Source organism: Nerophis lumbriciformis, linkage group LG36 (assembly GCF_033978685.3).
Source record: "Nerophis lumbriciformis linkage group LG36, RoL_Nlum_v2.1, whole genome shotgun sequence".
Taxonomy (NCBI): Eukaryota; Metazoa; Chordata; class Actinopteri; order Syngnathiformes; family Syngnathidae; genus Nerophis; species Nerophis lumbriciformis.
The window spans coordinates 22431902-22447154 of record NC_084583.2 but is presented as its reverse complement, the minus strand read 5'-3'; the positions used below and the strand labels follow the sequence as shown (position 1 = coordinate 22447154).

Sequence of the window (15253 nt, the reverse complement as noted above, 5' to 3'; positions counted from 1 at the left end):
ATCGGTTCTTTTAAAAGAATATCTGATCCATGCTGGCAGAGGAACGATACAGGAGCACAATGTGAAGCTGTGTGGTGCTGCTGGATCACTGTCACCTGCTAAGACCTTCCCATTCTGTGCACTGCACTCAGCCCCGCCCTCCCACCTCATGGTTGCACATTCAAAGGTTGACTCATAACCAAGTACCTTGCTGGTGCTACTATGAGATTGTTGTTTTAGGCATCACTATCAGCACATAAAACACACACAGATAAATCACACATGCCTTTTTTGTGTCAATTTGCACACTGACCTCTCCTAACCAGAGTTTAAATGTAGCCTAAAATATCTCTGATATGAGCGACATCCATTCACATTAAGCGGTAATGCCTTCAGCGCTTTTATTAAAGGACGGGGAAAATACTTTTTTTCCCCACACGAGACGATGAAAAATGGAACGTTTCCTGACATCTTATTGCCGGCAGGCTCTAAATATGTCTGCAGTGTTCTCCCTGTGACAGGAGAGAACAAGGTTAACCAGCTCGTATAACTTTATTCAATTTTTAGTGTCGTTTTTCCAATCACTGACTAAGGGAAACGTCAGGTTTAAAGAAAACACTGCCGGAAAGTGTCTGTGTGTGTGTGTGTGTGTGTGTGTGTGTGTCATTGTCTTTAATTAGGCCTTTAGGTCAGCAGCTTTCTCATTAAGGCGGCGTGTGTGTGTGTGTGTGTGTGTGTGTGTGTGTGTGAAGGGTAAACAGTGGAGTTGCTCAGGAAACACTGTGCCTCAAGGCGAGAGGTGGACAGGTACATTGAATTGGACAGCTGCCACTATTATTGCATAGCTATTATAAATAGTGCGTATAATGGTGTTTTTATTGTGCACAAGCTCCTTCTTTTAGGCTTTAATGTGAACAATCGATCCAGTGCCAGGGCTGCTTTGCAACATTTCCTTTATTTAGCTCTATTTTCTATTATATTAGCGCCTATTGTGCCATAGAAGCATTTCATTTAAAGGTGTTAGTTTATGAAGCAGCCTTGACAGTGGAAGCAAACAATGTAAAGCTCTTTCTGTGTGTAAAAAATCATGATGATGCAAAGATCCGACTTTTAGTAAGCTGATATTTTTATTGTATGTTATAAAATAGAAATATGGCTTTAATAGTCTTCCAAGTTAAATAGCCAATACTCTACTTGTATAGGGGAGCCGATATACAAAACCCAAAATCAGTGAAGTTGGCACGTTGTGTAAATGGTAAATAAAAAGAGAATACAATGATTTGCAAATCCTTTTCAACTTATATTCAATTGTATAGACTGCAAAGACAAGATATTTACCGTTCGAACTGCTAAACTTTGTTATTTTTTGCAAGTATTAGCTAATTTGGAATTTGATGACTGCAACAGGTTTCAAAAAAGCTGGCACAAGTGGCAACAAAGAGTGATAAAGTTGAGAAATGCTCATCAAAGACTTATTTGGAACATCCCACAGGTGAACAGGCAAATTGGGAACAGGTGGGTGCCATGATTGGGTATAAAAGTAGATTCCATGAAATGCTCAGTCATTCACAAACAAGGATGGGGCGAGGGTCACCACTTTGTCAACAAATGCGTGAGCAAATTGTCTAATAGTTTAAGAACAACATTTCTCAAGCAACTATTGCAAGGAATTTCACCATCTACGCTCCGTAATATCATGAAAAGGTTCAGAGAATCTGGAGAAATCACTGCACGTAAGCGGCAATCTCCGTGAACTTCGATCCTGCAGGCGGTACTGCATCAAAAAGTGACATCAGTGTGTAAAGGATATCACCACATGGGCTCAGGAACACTTCAGAAAACCACTGTCAGTAACTACAGTTTGTCGCTACATCTGTAAGTGCAAGTTAAAACTCTACCATGCAAAGCAAAAGCCATTTATCAACAACACCCAGAAACGCCTGCCGGCTGAGCTGGGCTCGAGCTCATCTAAGATGGACTGATACAAAGTGGAAAAGTGTTCTATGGTCTGACGAGTCCACATTTCAAATTGTTTTTGGAAACTGGACGTCGTGTCCTGCGGACCAAAAATGAAAAGAACCATCCAAACTGCTATAGGCGCAAAGTGTAAAAGGCAGCATGTGTGATGGTATGGGGGTGTATTAGTGCCCAAGACATGGGTAACTTACACATCTGTGAAGGCACCATTAATGCTGAAAGGTACATACAGGTTTTGGAGCAACATATGTTGCCATCCAAGCAACGTCTTTCTCATGCAAGACAATGCCGAGCCACATTCTGCACGTGTTACATCAAAATGGCTTCGTAGTAAAAGAGTGCAGGTACTAGACTGGCCTGCTTTAGTCCAGACCTGTCTCCCATTGAAAATGTGTGGCGCATTATGAAGCCTAAAATACCACAAGGGAGACCCCCCGACTGTTGAACAACTTAAGCTGTACTTCAAGCAAGAATGGGAAAGAATTCCACCTGAGAAGCTTCAAAAATGTGTCTCCTCAGTTCCCAAACGTTTACTGAGTGTTGTTAAAAGGAAAGGCCATGTGACACAGTGGTAAAAATGCCCCAGTGCCAACTTTTTTGCAATGTGTTGCTGCCATTAAATTCTAAGTTAATGAATATTTGCAAAAAAAAAGAAGTTTCTCAGTTCGGACATGAAATATCTTGTCTTTGCAGTCTATTCAATTGAATATAAGTTGAAAAGGATTTGTTGTATTCTCTTTTTATTTACCATTTACACAACGTGACAACTTCTCTGGTTTTGGCTTTTGTAAATGTATATTTCTTTCTGATCCGTTGAATTTATGATTCATTTTTATGATTCTATTTATTAATGAAATAAAAATAAAAATGGAAATGAATGTCATTCTCCAGGCGATATTAGTTTGCAGTGGTGAAGAACTGCACTGCATCACACTTATTGGGAGGGTTAGGTTGGGTTTACCAAATGCTGCCACCTTGTGTCCAGTAGTGACAGTTATCATATATCTCATTTAAAAGGTCAAGTCAAATCGTTCCAAAAAACATTCCCAAGCAAAATGCAAGTTATTTTAACGATATCTACAAAATATCCCATCATGGTGATACCATTAAAAATGCTGTAAGTTAGCAAACACAAGAAAACTACACCGTTGTACAAAAAAGTTTTCAGTGTCTCTTGTAGTACGAGAGGTCAAAGAGTCAGTCCAACCTCGTTTTGAGAAGGCTTTATGGCGTCAAGGGAGAGACTGGACGATGATGATTTTCTCATTGATACAAAAACGGTGCAGCACGCTCAGCAGGTTCTCTCCGCAACGCGACACTTGCCTCTCCATGGCCAGGCGGAAGTCCTCCTTCACTCCTTTAGTGATCCCCCTCGTCACTGTGTGGTGTCTGACACGGGGGGGGGGGAAATAGACACAATTTTAAAGGTTTTAATCTCACAAGAACCAATGCTCTTTGGGCAAAACAATCAACGATAAACACGAAACAAAAGCACAAATGAAATGAGACCAAGTGTTATGAAAAGGCAAAAAGAAACTAACTATACAAGGAACAATATCATCTCGGCGATGACCACAGAAAGACGAGCAATGGCTCAAATAAACCAAACAGCGACGACGACTTATTCTTAAATGATCAGCCCAAATAAAGAATTGGGGGAGGGGGGGGGGGGGGGGGGCCTTGAAATTGGCAATGAAAGGTGACTTGTGTGTGGGGGATAGAGATGCGCGGATAGGCAATTTATTTCATCCGCAACCGCGTCAGAAAGTCGTCAACCATCCGCCATCCACCCGATGTAACGTTTGATCAGAACTGCACCCGCCCGCCATCCGCCCGTTGTTATATATCTAATATTAATTTAAAAAAAAAAAAAAAGGGTGAAAACTACGCGAATTGCACCTTGTGCAGACAAGATTTTTCGATCGGACACGGAGCGATGTAAAAGACCACGTTGGGACAAAAAAACACAAGTCTAATGCCGTTGCTAGCGATACAAGTGGAAAACTTTCAACGTTTTTCGTCGCCCAAACAGATTCTTTGGATGTGATAAATGCCGAAGTTTTATTTACGGAGGCAATAATTGAGCATGGACTTCCAATCGCACTGGCTGATCACATGGGACAGTTAATAATGTAATGCAACCTTTAAAAATCATTACGCGGTGATCGCGATCCCAAAAATAAACTTTTCTTGCATGATAATGTCCAGAAAAATTTGCTTTATATTACTATAGAGTCCTTTTAACGAATGAGTTTGATGGTTTATCACAAACCTTAAATGAAATTCCATGGCCACCGTCCTGCTCTCTATATCAACCAGGGTGAGCCCCACCCCTTTCGTGAGCGCACTGCGAAAGCGGACGAGGCGGGGTGTCGGTGCGGTAGTGACCCTGGACGTGCGTCGGGCCCTTCTCGCGGATCGCCTCAGCTACGGCTCCCGGTGGGGCCCTCTCGGGGGAAGGGGCCTCGGTCCCGGACCCCGGCGAGGCGTCCCTTCTCCGCTCCGTAAAAGTGTCCATCTCTTTTCTTTTTTTTTCTTCTGTTGTGGCATATGCAGCAGGTGCCTGCTCGTTTTTCGTATGTGGGTAACAACATTTAACTATGTATATATATTTCCGAATTGGTTTAACTGCCACCCGCAAAAAAAATAAAAAAATAAAAAAAATATCTAATTAATCCGCCCGACCCGACCCGCGAGCGGATAAAATCTTATTGTTTTTAATTTCATCCGCCCGATCCGCGGATAATCCGCGGACTCCGCGGTTGTGTCCGCAAACCGCGCATCTCTAGTGGGGGAGGTGGGAGGGATGGGCACTGTAGCAGGAGGGGCCTGGGGTACCTGTCCATCGTGTGAACCCCTTGTAGCAGAAGGGTGTTTAACTCCACCCCCAGGGCGGGGCTAGGGTTCCTGAGGAACAGCAACATTCAAAGACTCGGTCAGTGCGGGTGCATTCAGTCTGCAACAAGGCCTAAAGGGGTTTACATTGACATAACACAAAAGCCTCTTCTCTAAAGCCCGCTCCTATTTAGATTCTGTACTTTATTAGCTAAGTTGCCACGTGGGCCAAGTATTCAGCCATCAAGCGAACCTGCTCGTGTTCCAACACCATGCTGACGGATCGGATGTGAGGGGCTTACTTAATCAGAATCCCCTGGTTGGGCAGCAGCTCCAGCTGGATCCTCCCTCCATCTGGCGTACGCAAGTATGCAAATTCCTCCAGCATGTCGATGTCTGACAATGGAAGTGAGCTCAAGAAATATAGCATTGGAGACAAGAAAAGACAAGTTCCAGTGGTAGGAGCATTTAGAGAGAACCGTGGCAGGATACTGGTGACGTAATTGAAGAAATTCTCATACTGGAAACTGCCTTGCTGGCAGATCTTGTCCACAGCCTTGAGAAAAAGCATCTCGCCCTGAGGCCAGTCGTACTGCAGGAGCACCACCACGTGACCCAGCGACAAGTCGTCCCTGTTGTCAGTGAAGGCGCGCAGCTGAATGAAACACATAAGAAGAATTGATGTTGAAGTGTGAACAAAAACAGCAGAAAGTATTTGTTGTCTTCTCTAGATGTGATTGATAAAACATAGAAATGACTAGGGGTGTCCCGATACAACTTTCTCACTTCTGACACAAGACCGATAATGGAGCCTTGAATGTTGGCCGACACCATATCAATTCAGTATCATCAGGAATCGTAGTACACACTTTTATCATTTTGTAGTGCGGATTGTTAGAAAATGTTTGATCAAATGAAATTACTCAGAGAACACTGATAGGTATAAACCAGTGCTTCTTTGAACCCCACCAGTTTCATATGCGCATTCACCCAACCCTTCTTGAGTGAAAAATAAAAAATAAATAATTTGTTTAAATTCAAGGCAAAGTTATATGTTTTTTTTACTGGTGCACAAAATGAAGCGTGCATGAACATCACCTTGTTCAAAGAACAAAAGCAACACAGTGTATGAACTCCCAACAAATGACACACCTGCAAATCAGTCTGACTTCTGCTGTTGCCTTTGAGAGACCAGTTCAGATATGCGTGGCTTCACCTTGCCAAGTGCCACTCTCATGTCATTTTAAATGATAAATGATCAAATACTGAATCGTCTTCAGTAATGCGGACGCTGTATCGATCCGTTGTGGTGAAGAAGGAGCTGAGCCGGAAGGCAAAGCTCTCAATTTACCGGTCGATGTACGTTCCCATCCTCACCTATGGTCATGAGCTTTGGGTTATGACCGAAAGGACAAGATCACAGGTACAAGCGGCCGAAATGAGTTTCCTCCGCCGGGTGGCGGGGCTCTCCCTTAGAGATAGGGTGAGAAGCTCTGTCATCCGGGGGGAGCTCAAAGTAAAGCCGCTGCTCCTCCACATCGAGAGGAGCCAGATGAGGTGGTTCGGGCATCTGGTCAGGATGCCACCCGAGCGCCTCCCTAAGGAGGTGTTTAGGGCACGTCCGACCGGTAGGAGGCCACGAGGAAGACCCAGGACACGTTGGGAAGACTATGTCTCCCGGCTGGCCTGGGAACGCCTCGGGATCCCCCGGGAGGAGCTGGACGAAGTGGCTGGGGAGAGGGAAGTCTGGGCTTCCCTGCTTAGGCTGCTGCCCCCGCGACCCGACCTCGGATAAGCGGAAGAAGATGGATGGATGGATGGATGGATGATCAAATAAAATTATTTATTTATTTTCACAGCAAAGTCTGTTCCTTTTCTTCGTTTCCCACCCAGACATACAATACTAGTACACAGCTCATGAAAAATAATATTTGTTGTTATTGTCATTGTAAGTGGGCCAAAACACTTATATTAGAAAATAATCTCATGGAAATGACAGCTGTCATTTGATTATAACAATAAAACCTTTAATTTGTTATTTAGCCAGGTTTGGGACAGGTGTGCTCACATGTGCTCCACTGAATGCTCAAGGAGTTTTTGCGTTTGCTCACACATATGAAAATGATAGGGAACATTGTTTGAGGGTATCCAGAATACGCCGATAGGCAGAAGTTTTTATTTACACAATGAGTCGGGTGTGTCTTGACCTCCGTGGCGGAAGCTCCGCCGAACCTGTGAAGCCAACTCACCGAACCCCTAGGGTTCCATCGAACCCAGATTAAGAACCACTGGTATAAACTATCCTGTGATTAGTGTTATGTGTCTTGTAATGTCCCGTCTTGTAATGTCCAGTGTTATTATGTATATTACTATGTACTGCTTTTACATTTCCTGTATTATTACTTTGAACTGTTTTATATTTTTATCCTGTAAAGCGTCTTTGAGTACCCTGAAAAGCGCTATACCAAATAAAATGTATTATAATTATAAATGTGACAGATTTATGCTTTTGAAGTCAAGTGTTAATTTGTGTTTGGCGACACCTAGTGGTCATAATACAAACCCCGTTTCCATAGGAGTTGGGAAATTGTGTTAGATGTAAATATAAACGGAATACAATGATTTGAAAATCATTTTCAAGCCATATTCAGTTGAATATGCTACAAAGACAACATATTTGATGTTCAAACTCATAAACATTTTTTTGTTTGGAAAATAATCATTAACTTTAGAATTTAATGCCAGCAACACGTGACAAAGAAGTTGGGAAAGGTGGCAATAAATACTGATAAAGTTGAGGAATGCTCATCAAACACTTATTTGGAACATCCCACAGGTGAACAGGCTAATTGGGAACAGGTGGGTGCCATGATTGGGTATAAAAGTAGATTCCATGAAATGCTCAGTCATTCACAAACAAGGATGGGGCGAGGGTCACCACTTTGTCAACAAATGCGTGAGCAAATTGTCTAACAGTTTAAGAACAACATTTCTCAAGCAGCTATTGCAAGGAATTTCACCATCTACGCTCCGTAATATCATGAAAGGGTTCAGAGAATCTGGAGAAATCACTGCACGTAAGCAGCTAAGCCCGTGACCTTCCATCCCTCAGGCTGTACTGCATCAACAAGCGACATCAGTGTGTAAAGGATATCACCACATAGGCTCAGGTACACTTCAGAAACCCACTGTCAGTAACTACAGTTGGTCGCTACATCTGTAAGTGCAAGTTAAAACTCTCCTTTGCAAGGCGAAAACCGTTTATCAACAACACCCAGAAACGCCGTCGGCTTGGCTGGGCCTGAGCTCATCTAAGATGGACTGATACAAAGTGGAAAAGTGTTCTGTGGTCTGACGAGTCCACATTTCAAATTGTTTTTGGAAACTGTGGACGTCGTGTCCTCTGGACAAAAGAGGAAAAGAACCATCTGGATGGTTAAAGGCGCAAAGTTGAAAAGCCAGCATCTGTGATGGTATGGGGGTCTATTAGTGCCCAAGACATGGGTAACTTACACATCTGTGAAGGCGCCATTAATGCTGAAAGGTACATACAGGTTTTGGAGCAACATATGTTGCCATCCAAGCAACGTTAGCATGGACGCCCCTGCTTATTTCAGCAAGAAAATGCCAAGCCACGTGTTACATCAACGTGGCTTCATAGTAAAAGAGTGCGGGTACTAGACTGGCCTGCCTGTAGTCGAGACCTGTCTCCCATTGAAAATGTGTGGCGCATTATGAAGCCTAAAATAGCACAGCGGAGACCCCCGGACTGTTGAACAACTTAAGCTGTACATCAAGCAAGAATGGGAAAGAATTCCACCTGAGAAGCTTCAAAAATGTGTCTCCTCAGTTCCCAAACGTTTACTGAGTGTTGTTAAAAGGAAAGGCCATGTAACACAGTGGTGAACATGCCCTTTCCCAACTACTTTGTCACGTGTTGCAGCCATGAAATTCTAAGTTAATTATTATTAAAAAAAAAAAAAAAGTTTATGAGTTTGAACATCAAATATGTTGTCTTTGTAGTGCATTCAATTGAATATGGGTTGAAAATGATTTGCAAATCATTGTATTCCGTTTATATTTACATCTAACACAATTTCCCAACTCATATGGAAACGGGGTTTGTAATTCATTAAACTAAAAGCACGACGCAGTAAGTTGACTGATCCAGACAAGTTTGTTAGTGGGTACTTTCTAATAACTTAATGTGTGTAAGTAATATGCAACTATAATTATTTGATACTTGCAGATTAAATTAGATTACGTAAATTTGGCTCGCAGTGAGAAACAATTATACATAATATAATCATTCAAAAACAGTAAAATAGCTCCACAATTTGTCATCATCCTCATTGTCATTCCATGCTACTTCATAAAGTGCATTATATATGTACTTGTTTATTTTGACAAATGTGGTGTTTTAAAGTGCAATATTGTTCAATTAAGGACACTTATTACATGTCTAGCTTGTGTGCTATTGTGTGCTTAGCTGTTGTGTAGTTGCTAGCTCATAGTCTACGTCCTGGGCATGACGTTAAAGTGCATCCGGCAGTGGAGAGCTCCTCTATGGGGTCTTGGGGCACTAGGAGGTTAACCCCTTTACTACTGTTACCCCAGGTGGCCCTTGGCAAAAGCCTAGTACCTGACTGTCCTCTAGCCAGGGATACGGTGAAGACCTCAACGGCGGAGCAGGCGGAAGACGGTAGATGTAACAACTACCACAACGGCTGGGATGGCGGAAGAAGGCTGCAGCAGAAAAGGGTCCCCAGTCGTCTTGGACTCCATGCCACTGGACCCTGACCCCATTCTGTCAAAGATCGTGTGGTGACTGTCTGTGCACCAGTCTCCCCACGTTAAACTAAGTCACACACAGGCATCCTCCATAAAGGGATACACCCCTACCAGGAGGATCGTCATACTCGTTCGAGTGACCGCCGATGATGAGCTCATAGTAGCCTACAGCCTACCACATTTACCTTTTGTAAATGACTTGACTAATATAAGAGAAAAGCCCAACCTTGTGTGCTTTTAGATGTTCACTGGCTTTGAACACGTAAACCAGCTGCAGGACCGCTTGTATCGGAGCTTATATCAGAGTTTTTAGATGCAAGCCAAAATCATACGATACCTGTTTTCTTTTGCTGATATCAGACTAATTTCCAACATTGGATCGGGACACCTCTATGCTTAACATCATCTCAATACCTTAAAACAGGACAGCATGAGCTGGAGGCAGAAAGGTAGCACAGCCTTACTGGTGCATGGAAGCAATCTCAGCTCATGACCTAGTTTGGACAAAAAATCATTTGTTATGATATTGATCTTGCAACTAAAAATAAATTGCAAGAAGGTAATAGAAATAATGTATTCAGTTTTAGGCATTGAATTGAAATTGCCCTTCTTCACTTTGTGTGGTTGCAAAAAAAAAGCTATTATCCAATTTTGGCTCAATAAAAACATTCCATCAATAGCTCTCCTGATACAAAATGTTAATCATGCAAGAATAATGGATAATGGCTTTCAGCATAAAGGGGATAATAATACTAGGAAAAAATGGGATTGTTTTACATAATTTGGATTTTAACAAATCTATGACTCTCTGAATGTTATTTTATCTATTTATTTTAGCCCTATGTGTATCGATGTCTAGATGCATTTTCATTTATTTATGTTTAACGATTGGTCTGTCCTAAAAATCTAAAATAATAAATACAAATTAAAAAAAGTCAACTAAATATTTTGTCTCAATTTTCGAATTAAAAATGAGAACATACTTTTCTTGGATTTGGTCTTGACCCTTGTCTGATCTTCAGAGGGCTTTGTTGATTCATGGTTTGGGGCTACAAGTCCACTGACAACATCGAGGAGCTTCTCAGAGGCCATCTGAGTAGTAAGTAAGAAGGAAAAAAACAAATAAGTCAATGACAAAACATATGGCGATCCCAAGTAACATCAAATCAAATCAACTTTATTTATAAAGCACATTTAAAATTTACCACAGGGGTAGCCAAAGTGCTGTACAATGGGCAGGTTAAAAGATAACACAAGAGAAACGAGCAAGCACACCACAACACAAACAGAGCACGATAAAAAATAAATAAATAAAACATAAAAACAGGTTCACAGCAGGTGCATTGTGGGACGCCATAGCAGGATGGAGATCACTCAGTGTTAAAAGCCATGGAATAAAAGTATGTTTTTAAGAGTGATTTAAAAACAGGAAGAGAGAAGGCCTGTCTAACACTCAGAGGTAGGTCGTTCCAGAGCTTGGGAGCAGCAGTGGCGAAAGCTCTGTCACCTCTAAGCTTCAGCCTTGTGTCAGGGACCGTCAACAGCAGCTGATCGGCTGATCTTAGGGATCGGGGGGGGGGGGGGGGGGGGGGGGGGCAGTATGGCTGAAGGAGGTCGGAGAGATATGTTGGAGCGAGGTTGTTTAGACATTTAAAAACAAATAGAAGGAGTTTAAAATGTATTGGGTAACGCACAAGGAGCCAGTGAAGGGACGCTAGTATAGGAGTGATGTGCTCACGTCTGTGGGTCTGTGTTAGCAGACGAGCAGCAGAGTTCTGCACGAACTGCAGGCCTGGCTAATGCCTACGTACAGGGCATTGCAGTAGTCAAGACGAGTCGAGATAAAGGCGTGGATTAATTTCTCAAGATCATGTCCTGACAGAAATGGTTTCACTTTCGCTATTTGGCGTAGTTGATAAAAGCTTTTTTGGACGACGCTGCTGATTTGTTTTTCAAACTTAAAATCTGAGTGGAACTTTACCCCCAGGTTTGTGACACAGTCGCTGAGAGTGCCAAGGTCCATGTTGGGGGAGGGAGAGCGACTTGGACCGAACAACATAACTTCTGTTTTGCTTTCATTTAGGCTCAGGAAGTTAGCTGAAAGCCAGGCTTTGATGTTGTGCAGGCAATCAATGAGACGTTGGACCGTGGTATTTTGTGCCATGGGAAAGTAGAGCTGGCAATCATCGGCATAAAAATGAAATGCAAACAGAACCGAGGGGGAGAAGGTAAAGCGTAAATCAAATTGGGCCAAGGATTGAGCCCTAGGGGACCCCATGTGGTAGAGGAGCTGTGGAAGACATAAAACTGTCTACTTTTACACAAAAACTCTTGTCAGTTAGGTACGACCGGAAGCAGTTGAGGGCGGCGCCCTTAAAGGCCTACTGAAATGCGATTTTCTTATTTAAACGGGGATAGCAGGTCCATTCTATGTGTCATACTTGATCATTTCGCGATATTGCCATATTTTTGCTGAAAGGATTTAGTAGAGAACATCGACGATAAAGTTCGCAACTTTTGGTCGCTGATGAAAAAGCTTTGCCTGTACCGGAAGTAGCAGACGAGTAGCGTTACGTCACAGGTTGTGGAGCTCCTCACATCTGCACATTGTTTACAATCATGGCCACTAGCAGCGAGAGCGATTCGGACCGAGACAGCGACGATTTCCCCATTCATTTGAGCGAGGATGAAAGATTTGTGGATGAGGAAAGTGAGAGTGAAGGACTAGAGGGCAGTGGGAGCGATTCAGATAGGGAAGATGCTGTGAGAGGCGGGTGGGACCTGATATTCAGCTGGGAATGACTAAAACAGTAAATAAACACAAGACATATATATACTCTATTAGCCACAACACAACCAGGCTTATATTTAATATGCCACAAATTAATCCCGCATAACAAACACCTCCCCCCTCCCGTCCATATAACCCGCCAATACAACTCAAACACCTGCACAACACACTCAATCCCACAGCCCAAAGTACCGTTCACCTCCCCAAAGTTCATACAGCACATATATTTCCCCAAAGTCCCCAAAGTTACATACGTGAGACTTTTTGAGACTTTTATTAGTAGGTTGCACAGTGAAGTACATAGTCCGTACAATTGACCACTAAATGGTAACACCCGAATAAGTTTTTCAACTTGTTTAAGTTGGGGTCCACAGATATATACTATCATCATAATACAGTCATCACACAAGATAATCATCAGTGTGTATACATTGAATTATTTACGTGACATGCACATAGCGGCACGCACGTACGGGCAAGCGATCAAATGTTTGGAAGCGTACTAACGGTACCGTGTCTGCGTATCCAACTCAAAGTCCTCCTGGTAAGAGTCTCTGTTGTCCCAGTTCTCCACAGGCCAATGGTAAAGATTGACTGTCATCTTTCGGGAATGTAAACAATGAAACACCGGCCGTGTTTGTGTTGCTAAAGTCGGCCGCAATACACCGCTTCCCACCTACAGCTTTCTTCTTTGCTGTCTCCATTGTTCATTGAACAAATTGCAAAAGATTCACCAACACAGATGTCCAGAATACTGTGGAATTTTGCGATGAAACAGACGACTTAATAGCTGGCCATCATGCTGTCTCAAAATGTCCTCCACAATCCGCGACGTCACGCGCTGACGTCATCATACCGAGACGTTTTCAGCAGGATATTTCGCGCAAAATTTAAAATTGCACTTTAGTAAACTAACCCGGCCGTATTGGCATGTGTTGCAATGTTAAGATTTCATCATTGATGTATAAACTATCAGACTGCGTGGTCGGTAGTAGTGGCTTTCAGTAGGCCTTTAATGCCCACACAGTTCTCAAGACGAACATGGAGTGTATGATTACATTACAACTACAAAAGCCTAAAGTTTGCAGTTGCTTGGGCGTCACTAGTTAAATTGCCAAGTAATTATTTTGTTTCTAACTCAGCCCACAAGTAAAATCCCATTGTTCGCTCTCACACTTTATATGCAACCAGTACATGTGCATACCCTGTATTCTCCCAGTGCGTAGTGGCAGGAAGCTTGCTGTATGAGGGCCCTGTGGTGCTCCAGACTGGTCTGACCTGAGGGGCTCTGCTGGCCTGGGTGAAGTTGCTGCACGGCGGCCATCTGCTGCAGGCTGGACAGGGCCTTACGGTACTGTCCCTGGAGGACACAGGGCGAACGCTCTTGTTATAAATCACCTCATGTCCAATTGGAATTGTTTTATTTTGCTTTGAAAGTAAGTCAAATGGTTGTTTATATGTCATAGAGAAAGATGTGACAGCTGTGAATTGGCATCTTATGTGTTTAAAAGCTATCATTGGAAAAAAGGGCTACAATTGCATTGCATCTAAATTACTTTTGTGTTCTTTCCAATTGGTATGTTACCCTTCACCTAATTTGGTAGTTTATGAGAGAGTTTTCTCTTGCCTGGTATATGATTATGTCCGTGAGGAAAATTCGTAACCAAAGCCAGCTGTCTGTCTTCCACGTGGCACAGATCTTTTTGAACTCTGAGAAAGCACACATTTGCAAATCCAGTCAAATTAATCAGCCAATCATTTAAAACAGCCATTTTAAAGAGGTACCGAATAGTGTCAGGGTACACATGAGAGGAAGAGAGGAGGTGTGTACCAGTTTCAAGGCTGTCATGGGAATGAAGGAGGTCCCAGCTTTCTCTCGCTGTGTAAAAGCTCTCCAGAGTCTCTGACCAGCTGGGCATCTCGGTTTTGTTCACCAAGATGTGTCGACCGCGCATCTTACCTAGGCCTTCCTCATCATCGGAGCTCTAGAAAACACACACACACACATTATAAACACTAACTGAAGTGACCAACCCTATAAAAAATATATACTGTAGGATAGGCGCGGAATGACCACGCTAGGCACGAATGCTAACAAGTAACAACAAAGCTATGACTGTTGACCAAGTTTTTGCAGAAAAACAAACACCCGTGGTTTCAGCATTCAAAGCCCAGATTTAACTCAAAGAGGAGCTGCACTTGTTTTGGAATTTTGCCTATCATTCACAATCATCATGAAAGACATGACAACAGATGTATTTTTTTTTAATGCATTTTAACTTGTAAATAAACGTAAATAAAAGTCCACTTACAATGGAACCGATGGGAGGTCCTCTATTCCTCCCATAAAACACAATAAATAAACATCCAAAAACCGCCACAAAACCCCCATTTACATTTCATGACTTGAATATTAAGCAAGAGTTAGTGATATTGTTATTATAAGCGCTAACGCAGACAAACTACTTATAGCGGTGCTGTGATCACAAGCTTGTGTGCCTATATTGGCATCATCAAGTGGTCAGCTGCTTCCTTGCTTGTGGAAGTTTATTGTAGATCATAAATCATTCCTCTAACCTGGATAGTAGAAGGATGAGGGGACGTATTCTGACAAGTTTGTCAACTTTGACAGCCAATTTAGACCTGGGAATGGCAAGGACGACATGAAAACACCCACACTCATGCAGGCAATACCACTATTAAATTTGCAGACGACAGCACAGTAGTGGGACTCATTTCTGGGAGGGATGAGTCTGCCTACAGAAATGAAGTGGAGCGGCTGACTGGGTGGTGCAGGGAAAACAACCTGGTCCTTAACACCACCAAGACCAAGGAGCTGATCATGGACTTCCGGAAGAAAAAAACGACAAACATCCAACC

The 15253-nt window shown here is 42.7% G+C and overlaps 1 protein-coding gene across 2 annotated transcripts in view; it reads right to left on the bottom strand.

The window, feature by feature from the left end:
* Positions 1-758: 758 nt before the first annotated feature.
* The window catches only part of ints10 (integrator complex subunit 10), a 31304-nt gene continuing 16809 nt past the window's right edge, over positions 759-15253 (bottom strand). Inside the window, exons 10-18 of one of the 2 annotated variants that reach the window (XM_061930314.1) lie at positions 14205-14358; positions 14001-14083; positions 13578-13733; positions 10566-10674; positions 9997-10076; positions 5284-5446; positions 5094-5187; positions 4795-4863; positions 759-3345 (exon numbers count right to left, since the gene is read on the bottom strand). In XM_061930314.1, coding sequence (XP_061786298.1) covers positions 3189-3345; positions 4795-4863; positions 5094-5187; positions 5284-5446; positions 9997-10076; positions 10566-10674; positions 13578-13733; positions 14001-14083; positions 14205-14358 — 1065 coding nt within the window. In that variant the 3' untranslated portion in view covers positions 759-3188. The remainder of the gene's footprint in view (positions 3346-4794; positions 4864-5093; positions 5188-5283; positions 5447-9996; positions 10077-10565; positions 10675-13577; positions 13734-14000; positions 14084-14204; positions 14359-15253) is intronic. The other variant, XM_061930315.2, reaches the window with a different exon arrangement.